The 12,295-nt window shown below is 36.4% G+C and overlaps 3 protein-coding genes across 4 annotated transcripts in view; 2 read left to right on the plus strand and 1 right to left on the minus strand.

Moving 5' to 3' along the window:
* LOC103516660 (glutathione S-transferase C-terminal domain-containing protein) overlaps positions 1-12,295 on the plus strand; it is a 31,875-nt gene that overhangs the window by 15,620 nt on the left and 3,960 nt on the right. The gene's annotated exons all lie outside the window — the stretch shown is intronic.
* LOC103516652 (ras-related protein Rab-3) lies at positions 196-10,607 on the minus strand. The gene is made up of 5 exons (XM_008481636.3): positions 10,266-10,607; positions 1,937-2,161; positions 1,608-1,726; positions 790-961; positions 196-497 (listed from the first exon to the last, which is right to left on the minus strand). Exons 2-5 carry the CDS (start codon positions 2,159-2,161, stop codon positions 348-350), a joined length of 666 nt encoding a protein of 221 aa, XP_008479858.1. The 5' UTR covers positions 10,266-10,607; the 3' UTR covers positions 196-347.
* Positions 2,482-4,012, plus strand: LOC103516856 (proteasome subunit alpha type-4-like). Its single transcript, XM_008481846.3, has 3 exons — positions 2,482-2,493; positions 2,777-2,858; positions 3,095-4,012. Exons 1-3 carry the CDS (start codon positions 2,482-2,484, stop codon positions 3,250-3,252), a joined length of 252 nt encoding a protein of 83 aa, XP_008480068.1. The 3' UTR covers positions 3,253-4,012.

The raw sequence follows: 12,295 nt of genomic DNA on the forward strand, positions 1-12,295 counted from the left end.
GGTAAATATCAGATCAACACTGTAATTAAATCGAGTATTTAAAATCTGGTGTGAACTTAAACCTCTCGTGAGTTTCTATTACATTATTACTTTTCAAATATCATACTATATTGTCCTCTTTGGGGGAAAATGTCACAAATTCCTAAAATCTGTCATTTTGTCATGTGCTTCAATTATAGACGGTAATATTTTTTGTTGGATTTTATATAAATTTAAGATAACACAACTTCGAATGTATATTAGCTCAAGGGCACTTGAAACTTTGCAGTTGAACCTTTGGTGTCCTATAAGAAAAATATACTAACAGGTTTATTTTTGAATGTAGGAGAATAACTATTGTCACCATATTAACAGTTACAGTTGGGATTGATCGGGTTGTTTCTTTGAGGCTGCTCGGTTAGTCGGGTTCCTTTGGGTCCTGCGACTAGATTTGGATCCGAATCTAAACTTTCCGACATTTTGTCGCAAATGATATCTACTAGTCGTTCAAATACTCCCTGAAATTGAACAACATATTGTAATCGAAATTAAAAGTCATATGTGGAGTATTTCTAGTTATGAGATTGCTAAGGTTTTTAGTTACAAGGTTTTACCTTTCATTCGTAGACAAGTTACCCGCCCACGCATGTAATCCTCACCCAGTCTGAGTGGGACCGGGAAAAGCCAGCAGTACACGATTGCACAGGTCAGCTTTTTAGCTTTATTTTCCTTCTAAAATAGATATCTATTCGATTGAGGCTTCATAAAGTTACTGGATTTTCAATCAATATATCGCTCCTAACTACTTACCTTAACATTGACGTTATCTTTAGCGGACGTTTCGAAGAATTCTACCCCAAGAGATTCGGCCAGATGTTTGCCTCGTTCGAAAGAAATGACTCGTTCATCCTCCATATCACACTTGTTGCCTACGAGAATGACTTGTGCGTTGTCCCAAGAGTACGTCTTGATTTGTGTGATCCTGTGGGAAACATTATGAAACATACAATATTTAAAGAAAAACAAAGGAAAAGAAGAAGAGGAGGAGGAGGCGGAGAAGAAGAAAAAGAAGCCGATGACGAAGAAAATAGTTTCCGCTCGGGGGGTTTTGATATTACGTTTGTTGCTTGGTCTTTCTTGAGTTTGTGTCTTTGTGAGGACGAACGTCCAAATTTTGAAGATGGGGGTTTTTTTTCATCAAGACTTTGTTAGATTATCTCAGAAGGAAGCCTTTCAAATCACTTTTTTCAGTTTTGGTCCAGACCGAGGCATACTATCTTAGATTAAAGAGGCGTACACTGTGGACTTTTTTTCCTAGACTCCATAATGAGAGCATTTTACGAATATAGGGTAACTTACACGGATATCGGAACTCCCTACAAGTAGCTAGTTGACTCAAGTCAGTTTCAAAGGGTTATCTCGGCTTGAAAAGAACAAGCACAAGTCCTCACGATGGTTCACTGCGGTTCAGGACGAGCCAATTAAACATGGCTGCCATCACCCTGGTGTTCTACGTCACCTTTCGGCTATAGCTAAAGCCGCCAAAACAACAACAAGTAGCTAGTCTTGTGTCTCAAGTCAGAGCTCCAAAGTTATAACAATGATTATAATTTAGGTCCACCACTTACCAGTCTTGAATACTGGTGAATGATTCTTCATTGGTGACGTCATACATTAATATGAAGCCCATAGCACCTCTGTAGTATGCTGTGGTGATAGTCCTGTATCTCTCCTGACCTGCAGTGTCCTGGAAAAGAAAAAGGAATTCAGTTTTGGAGCCTCACTACATAAGTGATTCTTAGTGCCTATCCGTTCCGAATCATCATGGCTATTCTTATCTTGTTTGTGGCAATTCGGAAAATTTCTGCAGATGATTTGTGGAACCAGATTCTGAGGTTAGCCAACCACGAGATTCCTCTTCAAGGTATCTCCTGATTCCGTAGGCAACATGACTTACCCATATTTGTAATTTGACGCGCTTATCATGTCGGAATACGGTTTTCACTTTGAAATCGATACCGACGGTGGACACAAAAGCCGACGTGAAAGAATCGTCCGCATATCGGAACAGGAAGGAAGTCTTGCCAACACTACTGTTGCCAATGATGAGGAGTTTGAACATATAGTCGAAATTCTGGTCCGCAGCATCCTTCTGCCACTTGGTTTCGCCAACTCCCGCCATCTGAAACGATTTTGTCAAGCATGAAACTGATCATCATTGAATTGAATTGAAGCTGATCATGATTGAATTAAATTGAAGCTGATCATTATTATTTGTTTTAACCTTGGCAGGGAAGTTAACATCTGCCTGGACACAAGCATGCCTACTCGTACCATTTCTGTCCGCAAACCCAAAAACCCTCGATTTTTGTCCCAATGTGAAAATTCTTTAAACATTATCCCCAAAAAGTTGATCATGTGAAAAAGCTCTTTTTTTTCAAGTAGGTACCTATCTAGGTAGTATTTTATTTATTGTGCAAAAAAAATTGGTTCTGTAATGTAATGGCAAGTCGTGTGATGTTCACACCAGATTTTTCTGATTCTACTAACTAAAGGATTGATCTCACGTAGCGCGCCTGCCTTGTAAGCGCTAAGTCGCGGGTTCGATTTCCGCCTGGGACAGTATTTATCCTTAACATGTAGAGCTTGTTCTTGGAATTGCTGGCTTTCTCCTATCCTGTCCTCTTTCCAATTTCAGGACAATAAGATCACTGTTGTTTTAGTTTCACCAAAGGTGCTAGGTTCAATTTTATTTACTTACGTCTATTTATTTCATTGTTTCCTGTGTTTGTTTCAGCTGACTCTGAAAGAAGCTCAAGCCCTGGCTATCAAAGTTTTGAGCAAAATCCTCGACATGACTAAGCTCACCCCAGACAAAGGTAAATAATCAACTTTTCCACTTAGCTCCGAAGGTAGAGCCTGCTTGGTAAGCGGTAGGTCGTGAGTTCGATTCCCGCCTAGAGCGAACTTTGTCCTAAATTGGTCTTTTTGTAAAGGTATAGCAAATAAAGTTTTTGAGACCCCTCTTCTCCGGACGATAAAACCGATCTCCGTTGTTACAAAGGTGGAAGGTCCCCATATCTTCTATTTAATTAATTTTTTGTTTTCCCCACAGTGGAGCTGGCAACCCTGACTCGAGAAAACGGCAAAACTTACACCCGCATCCTATCTGCCAAACAAGTCGAACAACTTATAGCTGATCACGAGAAAGCTGAGGCATTGGAGAAAGAAAAAGAAAAACAAGCTAAAGCTGCTAGCACATCTTCCTCGTGAATGTGAGAGAGTACTTGATGGGATTTCTCCTACCTTTCTCCAGTTTTCCTCTCCCCTTCCTAACACTGGGAATATCCAGAAAAATAAGTCAAAGCTACCAGTTCATTTTCCTCGTGAATGTGAGAGAGTACTTTTTCTAATTTTTCTCCCCTCTGCTTATTATTATTTTGAATATCAAGGAAAAAAATTAATAAATTAAAGCTAACAGCCTTTTCCTTGTGAATTTGAGAGAGTACTTCATTCTGGTGTCGATGGGACTCCTCATAACTTTCTCCAATTTTTCCCCCTTTTTCAAATCTCCTTCCCCTCATATGTTGTGAACTGTCAACTGTTTCCTCTGAGGTTAGATACAGGGAAGTTTTATTATTTTTGGGTGTTGAACCGCGAACTTTGAAAAAATGTAATGCCATGGCTTACGTCTAAGGAGGTTTAAAAATACTTGAACATTATTGACCTCTCGTTTTTCTTCCTTGTTCCCTCTGTCCTATCTTCAGTTCATTGATATTTGTGGTCTGTCTTTAATTTTCCAAGCCAGGCCCAAAGAAAATACAGACATTTTCGAAGAAAACAGCCAAATAAGTGGTGTACAAAAATAAATCGGAACGGAAAAATTATTTTTATTTTCGGGAATCGAACCCGAAAAAACTATTGGTTCTAATCTAATGGTGATTGATTGTTATGTATTAACTTTTAATTAAATAATTATTCTAATAAATAAATAAGTAAATAATCGAGGTCAAAACTTCTTTTGTACACAAAACTCTTGGTTGTATTTTTTTTTTTTTTTTTTTTTTTTTTTTTTTTCGTGTTCCACGGCCTTTGATAAGAATTAGACAAAAATAATTTGATTACATTACATTGAATTGAATTGTACGTGCATTATACTGTAGAATTTTTTGGCGCCCTTTAACCATCCATTAAATGGAATTCAATATTTGTGAGTTAGAATTGAATGAATTTATGATTATGATTAGAAATAATAATTAGGTACCTAGATTTCCTCGGAATATATAGATTAGGAAATAGAAATAGATTTCGCATCCAAGTCGATAGTGCAAGTTTTATCAGCGATTATAAATAAGCACCTACAGTCTGGCTGAGGGACTATAAACAGAGAGTAGATCAGCGTCTAGCTAGGGGACTATAAACAGGGAGAAGACTAGCCCAAATTTCCTCACTACTGATGTACCTAGGTCAAATAAAGGGACTATAAACAGAGAGTAGATCAGCGTCTAGCTAGGGGACTATAAACAGGGAGAAGACTAGCCCAAATTTCCTCATGGACTATAAACAGAGAGTAGATCAGCGTCTAGCTAGGGGACTATAAACAGGGAGAAGACTAGCCCAAATTTCCTCACGCTGTATCAATAGCGAAGGTTGAGTGCGAAGGGCATCCACTCGGAAAATTTTGTTTAGCCAAAACCAGTTGGCCTCAAAGCAACATCCTTAAACAATCAGCCTTCTCTACTCCTGTCTAATGCACGCCGGAGGTCCCGAGTTCGATTCCCGGCGGGGTCGAAGTTTTTTGGGTTTTTTGCTTGGAGTCCGGGGTGCACTCAACCTCGTGTGAGGACAATTGAGTAGCTACTTTAATCGAGTAGCGACCAGTGGCGGCATTACCAGTGTAAAAAAAATATTGAAATACGGAAATTGATTGCAAATGAGGCACTTAGTAATGCTGTGATATCCACAAATGTTGTGAAAAAGCTCTGCTTAAACACAAATAATTTGGGATTTGATTTTATATTTGATGGGGTAATCTGTCTGGCTGAGGGACTATAAACAGAGAGTAGATCAGCGTCTAGCTAGGGGACTATAAACAGGGAGAAGACTAGCCCAAATTTCCTCACGCTATATCAATAGCGAAGGTTGAGTGCGAAGGGCATCCCACTAGGAAAATTTTGTCTAGCCAAAACCAGTTGGCCTCAAAGCGATCACTCTAAAGCTGATTGAGTGGCCGACGACAAACGCCGACCCCCATCTGAACATGGGAAAAGGCGAAGAAGAAGAAGAAGTGCATTGTTTAGCAAGAATAGGGATAGCTCGAATGCTCGATAAATAGGATAAACGTACCTATAAATGAAAATGGAAATCCAGGTTTACGAAATAAAACAGGAAGGAAGGCATTTTTTAGACGAAAAAATGGGGGATGAAATTCTCATTGACACTAGCTATACGTACTCACTAACCATTGTCCGATCAGTTCAATGAAAATAATAATTATGTTTGCAGTGTTGCTGGCATTTTTTACCTACCTTCTGTCGACAATAGATTCTTTCCCTTGTAAATAATCCTATATTGGTTGATACCGTACGCAATTATTTTATCATCGGCTATCAGCTGTGCCGTATTTATTGACGCTATTGCATGGATTAGAACGTCACTTTGTTTCATTATCAAGCCATTTTATTACAAAATAATGTGAAAAAATATAGATATAAAATGTATCATTCTGATCAATATGTTTAATCCACCTTCATCAGATGAAATATTTCATTATGAAGTAATTACAAGAGAATATGAAAAATATAGGTAGATATAAAATGTATCATTCTGATCAATATGTTTAATCCACCTTCATCAGATGAAATGGATGTTGACATAACTTGCTGTTTATCCAGTTCAATACATAATACGAGTTTGTAAACAAAAAACAATAACTTAGTCATTGAACAGGTGTGAAGATGTTTCTAGCAACAAGGGCGAAACTCCTGAGTTAGACAGGTATTGTCATTCAAACTAGGAAATCGCCTTAAGGTGAGTACCTGCGTTCACATCTCCACACTAGGAGTGCTATAGGACCAAATCTGTCCGTTGAAATATAACATGCTATTTGCTATTGGTGACTGAGGTTATGATTTGTGAAATCATGAAGGTATTGGTCCTGTTCGCAGAGTTATAAGAATAAAGGTATAGAAATAGAAACACACTACTATCACGTCACGTGAGCTCACGTTAAGTGATAACTGTAGGTACTTGGACTGAAAATAAGATCCGGATGGTTCCGGATACGAATCAGGTTCTTCGGATCCATATTTAGGATCTGAAATCCGGACTAGGGCTGATAATATCATCCCGATCCGAATTCACCTAGCAACTTCATTTGACAAATATACCCAACATCTCGAGTCTTGATCATTAAGGCATTAAGATTGACCACCAAGACCCAATAAAAACTGACACGACTAAAGATGTAATGGATGGTAATGGGTGTGACGAATTAATTTAGTTTATCCTTGTCTTCACTTACACAAATAAATACTCATACACTTCTGGCTATAGGGATCTTCATTATATTCCTAGTTGAAAAAAAAAAAAAAAAATCTTCCTTGTTGTCTGATTCATAGATTGGTTCTAGATTAGAGAATATTTCTGATTGGTCATGACGTAATGTGAAAAACACAATAGTTATCTAATAATCAGCGAGTGATGTTCTCGGAGGCCATACTATACTTGGTTTGTTTTTATTTTTCAAGATTATGTGAGTACTTGCTTGGTAAAATGATCATCCTCATTATCATCATCAGTAGTTAAGTCTAGGGCGTGAATTGAACCCGCGGCCTAGGTAGACGGGCTACCAACTAAGCTAACTAGGCTGGCAAAGATAGGTATTTTACAGTAACTATTGAAATGGTTAAGTATTGGGGGTTTGAAAAATACCTGGCCTTATTACTTATTAGTCTTCTTACTTATACATGGGCACGAACAGTCCGTATTTATCTATAAAAAGCCTTGTTTATCTCATTCTATTTATAAAAGTACTGTGATCCAAGACCTGATTTTACCATTACAAAACGTAAAATGTGTTATTTACTTATACTGTTAGAACCAAGGTAGGTACCTATTCCCATTACAAGAACTAAAAAGAAGCACATAGGTATTATATTGAATATCAAATTCATTCATCTTCTTAAATTACATACTTACTTATTATAGGTATCTAAGTTCTTACTACCTTGCTCTGTGAACTTTCTGACTGAATGAATCAATTAGTATGGCATGGCTGCTTAATTGTTAGCGGTTAAAAAACAACAGAGCCTATCACATCATTCTTTTGAAAATCACTTTTGTTCTTCTTTTTTTTTGCAAATGAGGTAGGTAAAGTTTTATCGTCCCGAAATCGAAGAGGGAAGGAAGACAGGATAGGAAAAAGCCAGTCGTTCCGAGAACGAACATCGTTCGTTCAGGATAAAATCCGCCCGGGTGGGAAGCAAACCTAGCGCTTACAAGGCAGACGCGCTACCAACCAAGGCTGGGAAACCAAGGCTGGGAAAATGAGATTTTTTACATGTTTGGTTGTTTGTTTCTTCCGCAAAATGGTGGTTGGGCGGTATCGTTTTTAAGCTTGTTTGAAAAGGTGAAGAAGGAGGAGACTAGGTATGTGTACTAGAAGGGAAATTTGTTTTTTCCCTTCAATTGATGTAGGTAGGTACCTACCTAATTTGACTATTTCCGGTTCTAAATCTAGTAGCCTACTTCGAGCGTTTGAAAACAACAACATATATCTTGTTAGCCATCGCTTAGTCGTGCATTACATACGACAAATGCCAAAATATCAAGTTAGTCCGGGTTCTTCACGCGATTCGTGATTTAAGATAACACCAAGAAAGATGGTGGAAGTAGTAAAGGGTAGATATACCTACGTACATGAAGTCACGGAGGCGTAAAATATTATTTAGTGCAAATATTATTTAGAGAACCAAAATAGAAATTAGGTCTCTACAATCTATTTATAGCAAAATAGACATCACTCATATCTCTGCCAAATCTAGAAAGGATCTCTAGCAAGATATAAGGACATTTCTCATCATTATCAAAAACAATATGATCGTGCTTCATATATTTGTCACTTTATCCTGTTGGCGGTTTTGTCGCATTGTAAAAGTTGTAGATGGAGATTAGATAATTTTTGTATTATCTAATAATCTTGAAATGAACTTTGAATTAAATTCTCTCTTTTAAAAGTCCTGGGAATGGTGAGCATTGTTTACAAAAATATCGACTTGCTATCTTTTTTCGGGCTTTTAAGGCTGACAGACTCTTGTCTTTTGGCCCTACTTGTAAAGTCATATTTGCGTTCTATTCACCTCTAATACTTCTTTGTCCCTCTGATTTAACATTTTGCCTTTATTCTTATTTGTTTCAGGTAAGTGAACTTCTGCTACTTAACATTAACAACCATTTACTTAACTCATCACAAAGTACGGTAGCAGTTTCCCTGTGGCTTTCGGTAAGTTTACTGAATTCTAATTCGTCTTCAGCATTGTATTGAGTGCGAAGGGCATCCCACTCGGAAAATTTTGTTTAGCCAAAACCAGTTGGCCTCAAAGTGATCACTCTAAAGCTGATTTAGAGGCCGACGACAAACGCCGACCCCATCTGAACATGGGAGAAGGCGAAGTAGAAGAAGAAGAAGAAGAAGAAGAAGAAGAAGAAGAAGAAGAAGAAGAAGAAGTACTATCGAATTAACTACGATACTTATACTAAATATGTAGTAATTAATTCAGTACAATAGTACTATTGAATTCAGTACGATACTATACTAAATATATGTTAGTAATTAATTCAATTCAATATTTTTATTGTGATATTTGACAAACTTTTTACACAATTTACAATAATACTGGGGGGGGGGGGGGTAATAATACTTGAAAAAATCATAATAATATGCTTGATGGAACTTCATTAGAATAATAATATCACTGAATATATTCTGCATAAGTACTGCACTCAATAGTTGCTGATGCCAGACCAATAAATCTGGCATGCTAATCCTGGTGCATGCCAGATTTGATAGATAAAACTCACCACAGTCGAACCTGTATTATTCGGACCACAAGAGACCGAGTGTTTTTGTCTTTTCCAGGCAAACCAAATTCTGGCTCTTAACTCTCAAGCTGCACTGAAGCATCAATTCCAAGCATATGATTGTCCATAATTTGTTTCAGTGTGACTTAAGAACGAGAATTTTTTTCCGTAAAATGGGGTGTAAAAGAAAATTTGACAAGATGATTCTCTATTACAGAGGTACGGGAACAAAATATTCTCAATTACAGAAATCAGACGGGATACAACCTTTCTCATAGAGGAAAATTCTTCTCATTAAAAGAGAGTTTTTTCTGGTGCGAACGACATGTTTCAACAAAATGTTGCCTAACAGAAAAAGAGTTTTTTTGACGAAACAAAAAGGAAAGAAACATAAAAACAGTACCGAATGAACCAGGTTTGACTGTACTATCAGTGTAGTAGGAGATACACAAATGAGATATGTCATAGGAATGTAATAAAACGTGTCACAGGTAGTGTTCTAACTATCAAGATAAAATATGAACCTGACGTGATGTGTGTCGTACTGTCGTAGATAACAAATCTATAACTCTATCTGACAGTGGCACAATCATGCAAATTTACATCACTATAACATATTATAGGTATAACTCATAGCACAGAGATCTGTAGAGTACGTATGATACCTGCCTCGGTAGTGTAGTGGTTGTTGTTTTCAAGTAGGTACCTATCTAGGTAGTATTTTATTTATTGTGCAAAAAAAAATTGGTTCTGTAATGTAATGGCAAGTCGTGTGATGTTCACACCAGATTTTTCTGATTCTACTAACTAAAGGATTGATCTCAGACAAAAATTGAAATGGAGAAATTGTAGGAAATTTTACCAACACAATACATGGTTTTGCTGTAAATTTGCACATTTTCTTTTTCTCCAGAAATTTTACTTCTTTTTTGCTTATCTAGATAGGTAGGTACCTGTCAAAATTTCCTGATAAGATTTTTGTAGGGTACCTAATGAAGGATCCTTATTCAGCATGCAAAAATCCACCATAATTACAGATACTCAAAAAAACAAAATACCTACCTAAACCAAATTTTCCACTATTTATGGACCTTTTGCAAGTACCTAATGCTTAGGCTATATATATAAATCTAAAAATATGTACTTAACGACAATGTAAAGGAAAAATAAGTGTTGTTTTTGTTTCAAACTTCGTCAATACTTACATTCTCTTTCAATTATTTTTCAGGACTTTAAAAAACACACCCTGAAAATATCCGTAATTTTACTGTGCAAAAAATAAAATAAAAGACACGAACACGGGAACTTTTGATTTTAAAAAAGTAATTTTCTTATCAAAATAGCTGTCTACAGAATTGAAAATATTTGAACAATGAAGAACACAGAGATGGCTAGTGATAACGGATAGGGGCTCTCTACAGTGAAACAACTATGTATGAAACACAAAATATTACCCGGGCTGCCTCCTGCCTTATTTGCTATCGATTAATACTCCCCCATCTTCCGACCTATAGGGTGTTGCTTTTCCTTAATATTTTCACCTTCGTCCCTCCCCCTTTTCCTCTCAAACCCGGGTCTACCGCGTGCAAGGCGAGCGCAGTGACCACTACGCCATGGGAGCTGACATAATCTGTTAAGTAATATGATTGGTTGAATCGGAACTCTTTATCAAATAGGATTGCTTAAACTGAGAGTTCAACTTGAACTTGCAAGTTCAAAGTGAGATTGTGGTCCTCAATGATAAATAATTAATTTAACAAGAATGTTTGTTAGGTAGTTTTGTTGTTAGGTATTATAAAAATTGAAGTTTGGATAATATTTATGTTTAAATAGAATAGAAAAATTACTTAGATATTGTGAAATTTGTTCTATTGTTCAAAGGTACATCAGGGGAACAAGAGAGATGTACGTATGTAGGTATGTATATACCTACATACGTCTATTACAGACCGATATTTTTCCTATCATTACATTTGGGTTCCCTTAAGGACAACTAAAAATTTCACAATTCTAAGCAATGTAGGTACAGACAAAAGTAAAAATTCATTATAATATAGATTAAATATGTACATATATAATTATATAGGTATTTATTTGGTATCTGAAACATTTTCCTCCAGGTTGACATAATATAAGTACATTTAATTATATTTTGTTAATAATAGTGATAGTAATAATAATAACAGCAACGAAAATAGGGTAGAACCTAAAAATTTAACTCTAGGGATATAAAGTTTCAATTTCTCACATGTTATAAAAAGTACCTACTAAACTAAACCGTCACGGTCGCTTTTGAAAACTATGTTCTTACCTACTTAGGTGTAATAAACACAATTGACTGAAAAACTTGTGCCAGGTGCCCCACTTCTAAACAATAATAAATTCTTTTACTCCCAAGATTTTTGTGCTTACTTTACCTATTTACTTTGTTACCTACTGGGGACGTTTGTGAGTACAAAGTACATACCTAATTATTACAGGTTCGATTTTTAAATTCGAATATGATCGGGGCGGTACTTGGAGTTAAATTTAGTTTAAAGATGAACCAATTGAAAACTAAACTAAGATTAAGTCACGTTGTGGCATTAATCGAGTTTGAGATATTTATATTTTGCACCTTTTTTTTTTGATAATTTAATTTTTCTTGATAATTTCCAATTTTCAAAACATATCTTCAACGTCCTCAAGAAGATGAAAAAGTAAAAATTTTTCCTCTCTCTCTTCTCTCTATCGTTATTTCCCCTTTTCTTCTTCCCCTTGTCCCCTTCATCTTTCAAACCCTCTTTCATTGTGATTTTTCTCTTCGAGTCCAATTTTGTTTTCATTAACCATATCCAATTTCCTTTTGTTCAAATGTATCTGTAATAGCTCTCTCATTTCAGAAGTTGGGTGCTTGATAAGCTGCCAATGTGAACATTTTATATCTAGCTGCCAATGTGAACTTTTTATATCAGAATGAACTCTGATTTTTTTTTTTTTTGTTCTTTTCTTCATATCTCATACAAAATGTTCACTTTAGGCATAGGACATCCTGTATACGCAATACGCACACAGTATGAATGGGTGAACCTTGCTGATACAACCATTGCCTGAATTTACCACCCAGCACCCACTTCAGTGCTGTATTCTTACATTTACCACCCACTCAAGTACGGTTTTCTGTTATTTACCACCCATTTGAGTACTGTATTTTGATATTTACCACCCACTCTAGAGCTGTATTCTGATATTAACA

The sequence above is a fragment of the Diaphorina citri genome, unplaced genomic scaffold, assembly GCF_000475195.1.
Source record: "Diaphorina citri unplaced genomic scaffold, Diaci psyllid genome assembly version 1.1 scaffold53, whole genome shotgun sequence".
Lineage (NCBI taxonomy): Eukaryota > Metazoa > Arthropoda > Insecta > Hemiptera > Psyllidae > Diaphorina > Diaphorina citri.